The sequence below is a fragment of the Choristoneura fumiferana genome, chromosome 6 (genome assembly GCF_025370935.1).
Source record: "Choristoneura fumiferana chromosome 6, NRCan_CFum_1, whole genome shotgun sequence".
In the NCBI taxonomy this organism is placed as follows: Eukaryota; Metazoa; Arthropoda; class Insecta; order Lepidoptera; family Tortricidae; genus Choristoneura; species Choristoneura fumiferana.
The window spans coordinates 14,520,423-14,537,242 of NC_133477.1; the positions used below are offsets into that span (position 1 = coordinate 14,520,423).

At 35.4% G+C, this 16,820-nt stretch overlaps 1 protein-coding gene across 1 annotated transcript; it reads right to left on the reverse strand.

Moving 5' to 3' along the window:
- Positions 1-2,400: 2,400 nt before the first annotated feature.
- On the reverse strand, positions 2,401-5,008 carry LOC141428679 (pupal cuticle protein 20-like). Its single transcript, XM_074088682.1, has 4 exons — positions 4,946-5,008; positions 4,325-4,590; positions 3,055-3,300; positions 2,401-2,730 (listed from the first exon to the last, which is right to left on the reverse strand). Exons 1-4 carry the CDS (start codon positions 4,958-4,960, stop codon positions 2,658-2,660), a joined length of 600 nt encoding a protein of 199 aa, XP_073944783.1. The 5' UTR covers positions 4,961-5,008; the 3' UTR covers positions 2,401-2,657.
- Positions 5,009-16,820: the final 11,812 nt, after the last annotated feature.

Sequence of the window (16,820 nt, forward strand, 5' to 3'; positions counted from 1 at the left end):
TTGCGCGCGGCTTTTCTTGCGAAAAAGATTGCACTTGCTTAATTTGTTAATTTTTAAGTCTCTATTTTTTTATTTTTTTAGCTAGTTTTTTGTGATAAGGAACATATCGTAAACACAGGTTTCTATAGTCCCAGGGTTCATCAATAGTCCAAAAGGACCTTTTAACATTTCGAACATTACGGAACTGCTAACGCAGTCTAAGGGATTCATCGTGCATTTTCTATTGAATTAGGCTGCGATGAAGGTAATTTAGCCGATCTCAGCTAGGTGGCGACTACAAACTACTACTGGTGGAGTTTGTTATCTGTCGCCAGTAGGTTGAACAGCTTAGTACAGGTTGAGCTAGCTCACGAAACTTCTGTTGCTGGGAATGAATATATCTATTGGAAGATATTGGCGATTGATTTATTAGTAAGGTAAGTTATTCAATAACGTTTTCAAGGTAAAAGTTTATTGAGAAGTTGTTTTGTTTATTTTTGTGACGTGAAATAGTAAATTTTCATACTTTGAGTTCAAGTATGACCATACTGAATGTTTGGATCATAATTGAAAAGTATTTTTTATATTACAGATCGGGTACCCCTATAGCCAAAAATGTCACGGCGGAATAATAAATAAATAAAATAAAATAAATATATGGAAAATAATAATAATAAATAAATAAATTTAAAATAGAGCCACCTAAGAAAAGAATACAAAGAGGGCCAAAGTTCAAAGGGCAGTTGTTCAAAGTACCTGAGCTGGAAGCTATTGACTGATTTTGTTAATTGTTGATTATTGTGACTGATTTTGTCGTTTCTACTACTGGCCCTATACCACGAAGTGCAAAACTCGAACTTCGTAACTTGCCGTCCCGCTGACGCTTATGTCATTTAATACGCGAGTGAAAGGGACGGTGCGATACAAACTACGAGTTTCGAGTTTCGTAGTAGCCCTGCTGTTCTGACAGTCAAAATTATACCATAGGGAAAATGCTAGTTACGCGGTATTGTAGTTAAAATCATCAACTAATCGTCGTTGCTACTTTGTTGACTATTTTAACTGTCTTTTTTTTATTTGAATTTTGTTGATTTTTTTAAACTTCTGTTCTTGAATCTTTGGATTTATTAAAACTGTGTCTACTTTGATACTTTGCAGTTTTTTTGTAATTCCGAATAAGAGGCATTTTTTTTTGATTTTTGAAGATTTTGTTTTTGGAACAATTGAGTTTTTTTTTTTTTGTAAGAAGTAAAAATATTATAAACCTAACACACATACTTGTGCTTTTTATTAACTCAGTTGTATTTAAAATGGCCGGCATTACTTACATCAAACTAAAGATTCTTTAGGTACATTATCATTGTTCTAATCGAGCTGGTGTAAACTAGAAAACTTATAATACAACTATGGTCCAATAAAAACAAATTGTGATAAAAATGTTTTTTGTTATTTTTAAAAATAATTAGCACTGCTTCTTAATATACCTCTAATTATTAATCTTGCAAGCTCGAAATCCAGTTAAAAATGTCACCTGTTGCAGTGGAATACAGTTTCAAAGTTATCGACGTCTAACTTTGGACCAGATATACCTGAGTTTACGGTAGAGGTTTTTTTTATATTAACTCAAACAATGAACAGCCTAAACCACGACTGAAGGTAGAGACTTAAAATTTGACAGATTAAGCAAGTGCGACCTTTTTCGCAAGAAAAGCCGCGCGCAACAGCTTCGTATTATTATTTTATGTTTGCCATTTCCATTACAGTCTCTTCTAGGAAAAAGCTTTCCCTTTTTATTTCCACTCATTTTTAATTCGCAAAATTTTGTCAATCAAAATCATAGTGTTGGTATTTATATCAAAATTGTTATATAACTATGTATGTATTTACTCGTCAAGACTAAAGGACTTAGATAATGTACACGTCTGTGGTGCACGTGGTTGCCAAATATTATCCTGTATAGCTTGAGGGCGATTTGTATAGGTCGTAGCTGTAATAAGATTGGTTTCACTTGAAGTTGCCAAGTGTATTGCCTTATCGAAACATTGATCTTATTTGAACTCATAGTTCTAATACCTTCCTTCATAAGGCGTTGTTTTATGCTCGTTGGCACAAAATACAATACCTACGTAAGTACTGTAATTTTTGCAGTAACTTTGTTGTTTTTGGTATTTTTGTTGCAATGCAATTTCATCTTTTAAGATGGGTCGTCCAAAAACGCGGTCTGGAATAAAAAAAATGTATAAAATCCTCTATAGATAGATTTTAATGTTTTGTCATTTTATTGGCACATTCGTTATTTTACAGTACTACTCGTAGATCTACCTACCTATAATTGCAAGTTTACTAACGTCATCGTATACAGTATGGGAACCATTATAGGCACTTACGATGATTGATTCCCCGAAAAGAAAAAAATCCATGTATACTCAATATAATTTATTTCTCATGCTTATTTACATCGTAAAGCTATAATTATACTAGTTACATATGCTACGCGTCGTGGTATCACAGTCCTGTGAGGTCGTGGCCCCATTTTACAAAACTACAGGTTACAATCTCTAAGTACAACTCAGAGTGGTTTTGGTCAATATTATCAGTGGTAGTGTAGATGGATTGAAGCTTGTAGTTTTGTGAGACGGGCCACCAGTTCAGCGCTAGGTTTGTCGGTGAGATCTTCTTTAGTAGTGGTAGCCTCCTGAGCCGGAATGGCCTCCAGAACCACCGTGGCTGCTGGGGTTGTACGCACCCTCGCTGGAAAATAAAGTTTTCTTTCATGTAGATCAAATATGGAGGGCTATTACAAGATAGACTCAGCTTCAAAGTTTTCGAAAGAGGTTAAAGTACCTGATACTTTTTTTTATATTGGTAGTTTTAAAAAGTTTTTCGCCTGTCTTGTCGGACACAAAAATCTACGCTCGATTATGAGAGATTATAAGACTGGGAAATGATTACCGCCGCCCATGAATACCAACAACTCAAGGAAAGTCGATGGCCTGTGTTACCGGCCTTTAAAAAAGTACAAAACCCTTTAGGAGTTAGGTACAGCTTGTAATAACACCATATCAATAAACTTACGAAGAAGGATTGCGCTTGTTGAACTCAATGGACTTCAGGATCTCTTCCGGGATCGGAGGAGGTGTGGGAAGGTGGGATCCGACGGGGTGGAAGCCGTTTTCGTCAGCGGTGTAAGAGATGGAGATCTGCTGGCCGTCCGGCGCGCGGTACGAGAACGCCCCGTCTGCGGTCACGGCGGGGCCCTCGGGTCCTCGCGCGTTGGGGGCCCCGCTCTCGTGCGCTGAGATGCCGTTGCCGGTTTCATAGCTGTCAAAGTTGAATGACGATTAAGGTAAACGTCCTAGTGTTTGGCATGTTAAAGCCCAAATGATGACACCCTGCTATAATTTATATACCTATTGCTAATGAATGGAGACTGGATTACATGTATCATCAAAGCTTAAAATAAGCTTGCAAAAGTACGCATGATAAATGCTAGAAATATGCAAAATATGCAATCAATTAAAAAGTCTTGTTTTTATTTATTTTAAAATTAAGATATAAAGGTTTTTAGTTCGTTTTAACCAACAAAATCTTGCAGTCATCGCAAAATTAAACCAACCATTACCAAACGTTATGGTACAATAAGTATATACATACATCTGAATTACACAATGTATTTCAAAATTCGTGATAGGTTTTGTAAAATAAATCAAATCTGAACTCTATCAGACACTACCCAAATTCTGAGGAAATTGGAAATTAATAATTTCAAATATATTATCTATTCTTACTTTAGGCTAACTCACGACGTTGAAATAACGTAGCGAATCACTTATTTGATTCTTTAGAGAGATAACATATACAAGTACAGTACGTAGCTAATAAATAATACTTTTAAACAACGCTCCCCTTTTTTTGAGAATAGCTAAATAATTAAAATTTATGTTTTGGTAATCGGCATTGAATATTATTTGACAGCAACAATCCTATTAATTAAGGATTAGTAGTTACTTAATGAAATGTACGTGTATTTTTTTATTGAAATAGACAGCTTTTAATTTTTTTTATTAATTTACTCAGGTCGACTTTTGGAAAGTGGAAAAATGTTAAAATTTCTCAAGTTTTAATATTGAAATCCAAGAAAGCAAAAAAAATCTAAATAAAGACAGTGTAAAAAAGTTGCATCACCATTTCACAAACAGTCACTCCGCTATTCAAAACATTTACGGTCGATATCACTTTAATTTAGACTAGACCCATTTAGAATTTTTGGAGTCTTAACATCAAATTTCACGAAATTTCATTTTTCGGAAAGTTCCTTTCCGACTCATTGTTGGCTTATACTTGCTTGAAATGGTAGCTGCCATCTCCATTGTTCACGTTGTCGTATTTGATGATGGGTATCTGAGCACCACCGCTCGAACCACCATATGATCCGCTGGAACCACCGAAAGATCCACTGGAAGCCCCGAAGGAGCTGCTGGAGCTACTGGAGCTTCCGAAGGAGCTAGAACCCCCGTGGGAGCCTCCAAAACTTGGCCGAGGAGGGAGGTAAGTCTGCTCTAGACGCCCGCAGTAGGCCGCGGCTACCAAAGCCGCGCATGATAGAGTAAACTGCAAAATTTAATAAGAAAATGACAAAGAACGTGTATTAAGTATTAGTTAGAAAAACATGAATGGGCAATTAATATTAGCTGAGTTAAAGGATTTGTTGGACAACTTATACCTGGAAGGGTCCTATATTTAATATTCATAATTGAGACTGCACACTTTGCTTTGTAAGATATTTTTTTAAATGTTAAACAGATTATAAGATGTGAAAAAAATAATTAAGAAGGTCCAGGCAGTAAATAGTATACTAATTATATATTCTAGTTTTAACTACCTAATGCTGCAGGAAACGACCTAGATTCAAACAATAGCCCGATCCAACCGATATGCAACAGGGGATCACAAAGGAACCACTCACCAGAGCAGTGGTCATAATTGGAGCACACTTTGCTAAGACAGTTCTCCGATGTTCAGCTGTTTGCGGAATACAACCTGCATTGATGTGCCTCGTTTTATATTGCTCCGATTTGCCCTTTCTCGGTTGCTTCACCTTGTGCGTTGCCGATATCGGGCGGTGCATCCGTACGCCTAAAGCTTGGGAGCGATGGTAGTACTGGAACACCCCGTTGCTTTTTTGGGTGAACTATTAGCCTCCGGGTGTTTGAAGGATTGGAATTTCAAATTACAAGGTGGGTAAAGGTTGCTGGGTTGGATGAAACATTATTTGCAAACTTTCTATAAACTTAGATGTGATTTTTTGAGTGTTGATTTTATAGTATATAATTATGTGATTATGTAAAACCCCTTAGAGGTAATTAAATCTAGAGTACTAACGCCCTGTTTCACCATCCATTGATTTAATTTATCTGACGGATAAATGTGATGCCGTCTCTGTTTGTTTTGTTTGAATAGACGGAGTCGGTATCACATTTATCCGTCAAATAAAATTTGACAAGGGTTGGTGAAACAGCCCCTTAAAGATTTAAACAAATGCATTCTATACAATGTAAATACTCGGACGAAACGAGGTAACAAACTCCAGAATACTTACATAAATTAATACATAGAATACTAAACCTAAATCTAAAATTTTTAAAGAGCCCTAAGGCAATCCAAGATGCTAGCGGCTTGAATAATTAGGCTAAGTTTAGAACCCAATTTTTATAACCCTTATTAACAAGCGGAACATTTTTAACCGACTTCAAAAAAACAAGAGGAGGTTATTTATAGAACGAGTTCTATACAAACGAAGTCGTGGGCAACAGCTAGTAATGCGTTATGATTGTATCGATTAAATCATATAAAATTTACTATTATGAGGTTGCGTAAGTTCTTCTTGACTTTATATAGGTAGAGGTATGATTTTGCCACTGTGGGTTTTAATACTGAGCAAAATGGGTACATTAAGGATTCGGTAAAGTAATATAATGAATGCGAATATGCATTTCCTTATTAAAATTGGGAATTAACTGAAGTACTATTGGCTCTATTATTATTTCGAATTTACGTTAGGTATACCTACTCGTTTTTAAGACCTAGCATAAGGTTGAAAGGAAGATGCCGATCGATTGAATTATTATTTTCGGTATAAACAGGTTTTAATTTTACTTAGGTAGGTACTTATATTAAACGAGATAAACACATTTTTTTAAAGGAGGTTGTACCATTTTGGAAGGCCTGTAGTTTCCATTCTTGTTGCTACGTGGATAAAGACACTTGCTTTTTCTGAGGGGGTAATCAGGACGTTCATATATAGTGGGGGTGGTGTCATCATTGACCACAAGAGTCGGCAACGCAGCCGTAACTAAGCTTATGGATGTCCATGTGCGGCGGTGATTGCTTTCCATCCAGTGACCCGTTTTCCCCCTATTATATAAAAAAACAACAATAAGTCTGCAGGTATACGTAACACCGCTTTACATCGGCCTCCTCTCACAGTGAAAGGGTTTGGGATGTATTTCTCACGCAGGCCCAATCTGGATTGGGAATTTCACATACACCATAGAATTGCTTTGGTGGTGAACGAGGGTTTCCACACGTTGTTTTCTTTCACGGAAAAACTCATGGTAAAATTACAAATGTAATTTCGCACATATCGTTTACTTTCATAACTCTTTTAGCTTTTGTGTGACTAATTATGTAATGTTTGTTCACAGTATACTGAATAGAATGAGTAGCTATAGGTGAAAAACTTAAGTAAAGAAAGACTATAATATGTATTATCTACCTAGTAACGTGTCCGTATAAACAAATTGACGTTCCTAATTAGAAAAGTGACTTAAGCTCCATATCAATTCTGTGCACTAAGTACTTACGTTTACTTTTACTTAAGTTTTTCACCTTTACGAGTTCGTACACATTCGATTTTATTAGCTTTGGTACGAGCTTGGATTGGTACATTTTTGTCGTGATAATGGAATTAGGATTAGGATCATTTGGGTAAGTGCCTAAAAGCTTTAGTTTTATAGCACGAAGTGGCTAATTTAAGTTTTATATCCCGAAGTGGCTACTTTACCCGTTAACCAAATAATTAGTAAGTTGTCCTCGCTGTTCTCTACTACGACACAATCAATACATGTACAACAGACACATTACAAACCTTTTTATGTTGTTTATTTTCAGACAGTCGATAAGTATGTAATACGTATTGTATTGCGATGATCCTACTGGATACTGGGCGCAGATCTAATACACAATAGGTAAGTATGTACAGTCTCCATCAGATATTTCGGAGCGGCCAAAGTGATCAAAATATCGATACATGAACTCTAATACCTTAATAATAGGGTGAATGTTCCGATATTTTTGACCACCTTGGCCGCTGTACACTTAAACTAGTTTGCTAAATGTCGTTCGGAACCCAAAAAATATCGGTTTTCTTTTTCTTTCTCATTTGAATCTTCAGGAAAACCGAGGAGTTCCGAGCGACATCAACGTTCTGGTTGTACAGTATGTGTTGTTTTGAACATGTAAAAATAATAAGTTTTGATAAGAAAATACTCTTTCACTTCGCATGCTCGTAAAGTTGGTATTGATGCTGGATCTAGGCGACATAAAATTATTTTTATTCTCTAGTGCATAAAGTAAAATCTTCGTCTAAGACCAAGGTAATCGGGTGTCAACAGCCACAAACAAAAAAAGTTTCTATATATAAGTATATATATTTGTTGTTTTATGTAAAACTAAAAATCAATCAAAATGAATAAAAATTAAATTAAAAATTTGTAATTATATAGCAATGCATGAAAATTAGAAGGTATCTAGTACCTAGTAAGTAAAAACTCGAGCATTAAACCCATTTTCCATTATATGAACGCTTCGGGAAAAAATGGCTCGTTTTATGCTCTTCTTGTACAATCTACTATTTTATTTTATTTATTTACTGAGAGTTTACATAATCAAATTATCATCGTGCCATCATATTCCTTCTTAAAAGGTCAAACCGACTACTGGCAGTAAAATACGAAATCCTTAGAAAATCTTGGCCGGTTTTTTTATATCTGTGTCTGGTTGGAAAAAAATACTTACCGCGAAAACTTTGAAATTGTTTTAGAGCGTAAATCATAAACGATTAATGACTATTTTTTTCTCGCAATCGAAGTGAAAAATAGAGTCTTCAACCTCGAGACTAAAAGTCAATATAAACCCTCGGGTAAAATAGACACCCTCGCTAAAGCTCGGGTGGCTAACCACCTCGGGTATTATATTGGCTTATTTTAGTCTCTCGATAAAAAATATACTATTTCATTTATCGTTAGTTACCTATAACTTATAGTATGTATTCAAGTGAACCTAATAAAAGCGTGGTGAGTGTTAAATAAAATGTAGGTTTAACTCAAAGACTTGCTAGAAAACGGTAGATAATAACACATAACAACCACGCCAAACAAATGGACAGAAAAAAGTTTTTAAAGTACGAGAAAAAAATGAATCTATACTTTACTTGTCCCATCCATACTTTACATCCATACTTTTTTTTACTATCCCATGGTGTGAGGAATCAAATCAATTGTTTGTACCCCGAATCAGGTTTCCACGTGACAGGCTTAGCCTAGTGTGGAACCAACGGAAACCCTTCTTGTAATTTTTTTTTGCTTTTAATAAACCATTTTGTTTTTTTTTTGAGGGTCTTTAAAAATATTGTAAGTTTGGGGGAACACATTTTTCGATTCTGGGATCGGCTCACAAAATTTAAAGCTTTAAAGTTTTTTTTTATTGTCACTATTAAGTGTCCCTTCCTAGTCAACAGCTTTTTTCTTGATATTGTAAAATAAATCACGTCAGTATTTCATAAAAATAATCTAAAAGGACATCTATTATCTTGTTACAGTTATTAAAGCCGAATAACGAGTAAACATCAATGGATTTGAACGATTAATGTAGATTATTGTCGTGGCCTGGAAGTAGGCAATTGCTGGCTGAGTATGAGTATTAAAGCTTTATATTAGTCTCGGCTGGAATAGCTTGTGGTGTTTTCGGTGGAAAAATACACCTGCAGTTTACACTACACTCGCAAGCTCGTCCGTTTAACTAATAAGAAGCCAGCAATTGCTATTCCAGCCGAGACTAATATAAAGCTTTTCTCAAAAATGGTGAATAATTCTGAAATAGAATAAACTTTTTCTCAAAATATATTATAAAATTTAATTTTATTCCAAAAAATTTTTTATGCTTTCCCGCCATTATTCATTAAAAATAAACTGCAGGTGTATTTTTCCACCGAAAACACCACAAGCTATTTCAGACCCAATAGAAAAAGTCCGGAGTTCCAACAAAATATCTGATACCGGCCATTAGACTTGGCTGTATACGACTTGTGCCAACATTTCCATGGCCTTTTTATCTTAAAAAAAATGTGAATGATTGCAGGCGCGCTCATTCATTATTGTCGAGCTAGCGCGCCTGCAATCTTTTTAACTTTTTAATCTTTCGCTGACCATAAACTATGCACTTCACCTTCTGATATGTAAAGAATAATGTCAACTTTCACGGACATTTTTGAGAAAACTTTTTATTATTTCCGGCACTCCGGCACCCTACACAGCGTGTGGCCCGACACATGCTTAGTCGTTTTTTTAAGACAGTATAGTTCCAGAAAAGCCTTATAAAGGCTAGCCTACGCAATGTAATTTCAAAAACATCCGAGCGTTCTCACTCTCAGCTCTTGCGAAATACTTTTATTGTTTACAGAATTGATTCTTACGATCAAGGCCCTCCATTTGCGCGGAGGATTCTGCAGTTACGATAAAATATTGAACTATAGACGAGATGGCAAAAGGATAACTTGTTACCGAAAATCTCCAAAATTAAGTATTTGTTGCATAAACCTTGTCGACTTGAGTTTAAATTTTGTAAAAGGTTCTGTGCAGCTTTAGTACCTAAGTAACTGATGTTTTGTAAGAAACAGATATTAAATATAATTAGGTACCTAGTTGAAATTGTACCACATCATGAAATGGCACTTTTTCAATTATAAAATTTTATAGTATGTGTACATGTATTTATGTAACCGTATTAAAATTCTTTTCAGGATAGTTATGGCATAAATCGATAGAGTTGATCAGACGGATTGAATCTCTCTAACAAACATGAGTAGTAAATAAAGTTTTTTTTTCTTAAAAAAAAAGAAACGTTTTTTATGAGTAAACTTCTTTATCTTCAGTATTGACAGTACTTTCTCTCCAGGTGAAATAAAAAAAACCATCCTGTAGACAAAAACATATTAAACATCCAGCATTCAATCACAAACATTTGTATTTTTAGTACATATAGCTGCCCTTCCCGGGGAACGAACTCAGAGCCTAAAACTTCAGTCAGGATCTCTAAACACTAGGCTACCCAGTCGTCAATTTATAATTAGCAACAGAGGTGTTAGCAGGTTGTCACACATAGGGCTTAGCTTAGGACTAGGACTACATTACCTTTAAGAGCGTTTACCTGCTGAGCTGGCAACGTTGCATTTTGATAGTTTTTCTCGATTATTCCATAAAAAATTAATGAAAATTAAAAATGTGGTCTGATAAAACTCTTCTTAATATACATATAGGTAAGTTAATGTGTCTACTCCAATAATTATTCATTATAGACTTTTATTTTCTTTAAAAACTGTTAATAAACATTAATTCGTTTTTAAAGAATATAAAAGTCTATCACGAATAATTATTGAAGTAGACACATTTACTTATATATTAAGAAGAGTTCTATCAGACCACATTTTTAATTTTCATTAAATTTTTATGGAATAATCGAGAAAAGCTAACAAAAATGCGACGTTTTCTCATCTCATCAGGTATAAAAGCTCTTAATGAGCTAAGTATTGATATTTTGATACATATGGGATTACGGGTGAACTCACGGTACACTCATGCACGTGTAGAATCAGGTCTATTAAAGGTAATCACAGTCTATACCCGGAGGTAGTATACATATTTAACAATAAAATTTACATATTTTTACTATTCATACTCGTAGTCCCATTCATATAATCTGCGAAGATAGTCACGCGTGCGTCACGTGACACAAGGTTAAGGAAGCTGCCGGCGAAGATTCGTGAATCCGCTCACATTTCTTGCCATCCGCCTTGGCGCGGTTAAGCTGGCGTCACACCGACGCTGGATCGGGCTTTGCCACAGATCAAATATAAAGACATAAAAATACACACAGACTAACAAAGGTAAAAAAAGCTAAGTGCTACCTATCGTTTTACCAAACTAACCCGAAAAGTAGTGTTTGCTTAAAATATTATCGACGGTTGAAGGGCTATTTGCTACCAGCAGATGAAATATTCTAGCTAAGCATTCCCGGCTAGAAACCGTATGTTGTTGTGTATGGTGTTGCAATTTTATCCTAATAGTGCTTATTTAGTGACACACATCCACGTTAGCCACACCATTAAAAAAAACAAAGTGTAGCGGCAGCTTTAGTTGACCTCGATCCCTTGAATATTTCTGTGATCAGTAATATTGTACAAGTGTTGCGATCAAGAGCACGTTATATATACAAGTAGGTAGGGTCTAAAGTTCCAGCCTGTCACGAAACTTTAAGTTCACCCACTGTGAACTTTTAACTCGTTCGCTTTATTTACGACTCACAAATTCGGAATATAAAGTTAGACACCTAAGCTCAAAATAAAAAATAACTGACCCAAATACTATTAAGTATCAGAATTACTAACAACAAGGTGTTTTAAAGTTATTCAAATTAAAAATAAAGCTTTTTTTAGGATTATTTATTGCGGTTAACAAATATTTAATAAGAAGAAGAAGATTGATTTATTTGCCAACATGAACAATACAGGATAGGCACACAGAATACAAATAAACAATATACTAATAAAAAATGCGTTTGCCAGTCCCTTGCACTGTGTGGCAAAAGGAACAGGCTCACCTACAGAGATTACCTACACATATATGTAGGGATTTACCTACATATTATACATATAAATTGATACGAGATATGATAACAATAATTTGATACATAATAAGTCATTTTTTTTACTAAAACATAATAAAGTGTGGTTATTAGAGCCTTCACTAAATACCCTTAAAGTTTGAGGTTGTATCAAAAATACACGCTGTATAATTTGTATAAAAGTAGGGGCAGCATTTGTGAAGTAAAACTTGGATCACTTAAAAACGATTATCTTGAAATTAATTCATAGCCTAATTTTGATACAAGATATTTATGATCATGTTAACAGATTCAAAATGCAACGCATTGTAACATAAGATGTCTAAATCACAATTACTAAATAGAGCAACAAAATAAAACGAAATCACGCCTAACATTATGAAAGCTTTTAGTTCATACATCAGCGCTCATCAGTCGAAAGAACAGCTCGTATGATTGCTTATAGACATCTGGATTGAACTAGTTCGAAACATCTTCGTTGAAATTATTGCTCATAATTTGATCCTCGAGACCCACAGCGTTGACTGCATTGCCGGGCACAATCTGATCGGAGTTGAGGTATTGAATTGTCTCTCCATTTCTATTAGGTACTACTTCTTATGTTCCGTGATTGAGAATTGTTTTCCTTGACAAAGATAGCCGTAATAGAGTTGCGTCGCTCGAATTGATTTAGACATGTTTTATTTTGCTAGGTATTGTCGTATTGTTTGATTTTCGAATCATTTAAAATAAACAATTGAGCAAGGAGAAGTAGGTACCTATGTAGGCGTACTAAAAGAAATGAAGTAGGAATCAATAACTCAAGTCTGTTGGAACTATCCAACCAAAACTATTTCATGGTCATTTTATTGTTATTTCAACGCATATTCCTATTAAGTTTTAACGTTGTAACAAATATAAGCAACTCAAAAGAAATTAATGGTAATTATATTCATAAATTTTAAGTTACTATCTTAGTAGAGTTAGTCTTATATTGACGCTTCGGTCCAAGGAATTAAACATCCCAGAAATTTTATTTTCTTTGGCGTAGGTCGCAAAAATTGTGGGCAAATTTGATTGTTTTGGGACGCCATTTTCCTCCAACGGAACACAGGCCGAGAAAATAGATCTCTTCGTTCCACTTTCCCTGATTTGCATGATCATTCGACCTCCCGGGATTTCAACTTTGCCAACTGTGAGACAAATGTTTGAGGAAGAAACCTCTTGATCCGTGCCTTTGGTTGAACTGCAAGTAATTTGAACGTGAGAGAAAATTAATCATTTTACCTTGAGCTCTCTATTGTTTTGGAGTAGTTGCTATATTATCAATATACTGGGTGGGACTTTTATCAGGAGCAAATAGTTAAAACAGGGATCCTACTCGTCAAACTGAACGATATTAGTTCGGCGACTTTTGAAAATAAATGGACACATTACCGACGCGTCCCAGCTTCGCGTGAGTGTAGGTTTTGGAAAAATGAAAATGTGAAATGTCTGATTAGAGTCATTTTTTAAAATTGTACCCAAGCAAAACCGGGGTGAGTTGCTAGTAAACCCTAAACCAATACCCATTTAAAGTTAAAATACTCTTTAATATCGTCTTTTAACTGTTTATTTTATCCTTATAGATAAACAGATTCATATACAGTCGAGGGCAAAGTATCTCTTTGTATACAGCCATAGCGTCAATCATTATGTATGTGACATAAAGAGGTATTTTTTTTGAGGTAACGTGCATTAATTATGTACCTCAATTATAACCTAACCAACAAAAAGTTGGAAAGAGCCCGACATTGTCGCTTCAAAGTTCCATATTTCAAAAACGGCTGAACCGATTTTAATAACATACCTAAGAACCACTGCTAAAAAACCTGCTTTCAAATAAAAATACCGCATTCAAATTGGTTCATCCGTTTAAGAAGTACGGAGCTCTTTTTGCGTCGGGAGGTAAAAATAATATTAATCGAGCTCTTTTGCTCCTATAGCAAATACACACTCTTAGTAATACAGGTAGAGCCAAGCCGGCCGTGTTAGATGTATTTTGCTGCTGTCCATTCGTTCATACCCAGATTTAGCTCCGCTGCTAACTAATGCTACCTCAATATAAATGCTAAAACGACATCCCATCAAGTAAATTTCATTGTCGTTGTATCCTCTGGGTGCTTTTTTGTCACAGAATTAATCCAAGCGGCTGAATGGAAAATTAAAAATGTAATATCTCATCTCGCGATGAAGTCAGTTTTTATCGTTTTGTAAAGAAAATGTGTTCATTTTTTAGTTATTTTTTTAAAGTGGTGGTGGCATTTGTATACTAGGTGATCGTACCTAATTTGTTTATCCCTGGTAATAAGCAAAGCCAAACACATTGAAAAAGTATCTTTATTTATTTATATACATTCATGTCATGTTCATTTACTTAATAATATAGATGTTACATGATTAGGTTGTAGGTCCATGACACCCTGATAGGGTATATATAATGTCAAATAGTTTCTTAATCTATTCTATAATAATTCTCGGTGGAATTCAAATAGTTGGAGGACATCTTAACACCGGTAGTTTAATATAGTATGAGAAATTTCCGTTGTGCGACAGAGGAATACCAATAAAATTGTATTTGGGTAATTTTCGAGCTACAACGGAACTTTGTCCAGCCAAATGTTTTAACTATCGGTTAACATTGTTCAACTTTTTGAACTCCACCTATCTACGGCCTATCCCACTGTTGGGCACAACCCTCCCCTTAGACTGACAGGACTTGTGCTGTAGTTTCCTCGCGTGTTCTAAATTAGCAGGTATACGAAGGTCCTAATGATGTTTTCCTTCGGCAAAACGCTTATGGTAAATTTCAAGTGTAATTTCAGTCATAAAACTCAGAAAAATTTAGAGGGTCGAGTCCACACCTTTACTGTTAACACTGACCATAGGTCAAACTATTAGACTACCATGGTATTTTTTAACCCCCGACGCGAAAAGAGGGGTGTTATAAGTTTGACCGCTATGTGTGCCTGTCTGTCTGTGGTTTTAAAGAGAATGAGAGAAAACTGGTAAATTTTGAAAGTTATTACACGTCATTCTCGCCGGAGCGACACTCAAATGAAAACAATGGTTGCGGATAGTATAAAAATACGGCGCCTCATTTGCGCATTTCATTGTACCTACCTCATGTATTGTACTCGTACAAAAATAATAAATCACGCGATATTTCACGTCGGTCGGCGTAGATGAACGCGGTAAAAACTTGCATTCCATACGGTTCCAATTTAACTTCAAATCCATTATATCAAGAAGACATTATTATCTAAGGTGTATTGTGAAAAAATTATGATTACATCACACGTTCGCGATGGTTTTGGGATATAATTATTTCCTATCCGTATTGGTGATTAACTACCTAGGATTAATATTATTTACACAGCGAAAATAGCAATAAAAAACTTCTACAATTTATTTACGAGTCGTATATACCTACCTCCTAAACTTTATACCAGTTTGTGCTTCAGCAGAGGTTTTTCAAAAACGGTTGATTCTTCAACTAAGTGAATGTTGTAGTTCAAATTGAATAAAGACATTGACTTAGAGGTTTGATTATTCCATCCCTGAGTCGCATAGGTATTTGACCTGTGTAGAAAAATAAAACTCGGTCACTCTCGTTATGAGAAATTTCTTACCGTAGGAGGAACTTAGGTAATTCATGGAACAAATTGAGGCTTAGTTTACTTGTTTAGTGTATACCTACTTGTTTAGTCGAGGTTATTTCCCATCTGTTTGTAAGTGATTGCTACATTTACTAAGATTGTAAGGTAGACGGTCGTCTTAAAATGTTAAATTCTAATAAAATTGTCAGCCAGTGCGAAGGTAATCGCGTTCTAAAATTTTATTAGATTATGATTATTTATTGTTGTTAAATGCCAACTGTGCACACAACGTTGCAAATGTCACCTGTGCTGATTTATACTTAGCTTAGCTTTTTTCTACAGTTTTGCTCCTGTGAACACACATTTGTTGCATAGGCGAAGCTATCATAAGGCCACAGGTAAGCAAAGACTCTTTAAGAGCCCCGGATCTTCGATTTTTTAGAGGTGGGGCAAAAACTGAAAAATGTCGGCCCCACCCCGCGGCTTATACTTTTACCTTTACCATCATCATCATTTCAGCCATTAGACGCGCAATGATGGACATAAGCCTCCCGGAAAGAACGCCAGCACAAACAGTCAAGCGCTGTTCTTTCTGTGTTGAGCCTACGTTTGTCTTATTTTGTTGTTTGAGAAAAAAAAGCCGTTATACAGGGTGTCTACCAGATCGTGTGCCATATGATTAATAAGGGTGGGTAGGTGGGGCCACTAGCAACAGATTCTGGGCCAATGGGGCCAATAATTAACAATTAATTAGCTGCTTAATGTGATAGATTCGCCAAGCATCATGTTTGCGGACGATATACTTATCTATAGTTTTTCCATGCTCATCGAGCCTGACGGCGAATATTAACTTAGAATACATCCTTAATACAGCCATTTCCTGGTTAAGTGATCATAACTTAGAACTAAACCAAAAAAAAAACATAATTATGCAATTCGACCTCACCAAAAACATGTCACGACAGACGACTTAGTGGTCGAAATTGCGTTAACAATGAGTTGTGTATTCGTCTGCCAAGTTTGAATTTGCCGCCCGGGGCACGCACCCCGTCTCCCCCCCCCCTAGATCCGGCCCTAAGTACCAAAGTACCTATTTGTTTTTAGTTAATTTGGTTAGATGTGGTAGCACTTTATTTGGTAAGTAAATCATGGTTCTACATTAATTTACATAACGCTGTACGAGCGTACATAAGGGTTATTTAAGATGATTAAACAAGATGAGTTTTTTCGGAAGATTATAATGAAGTTAAATAACAATATTAACAA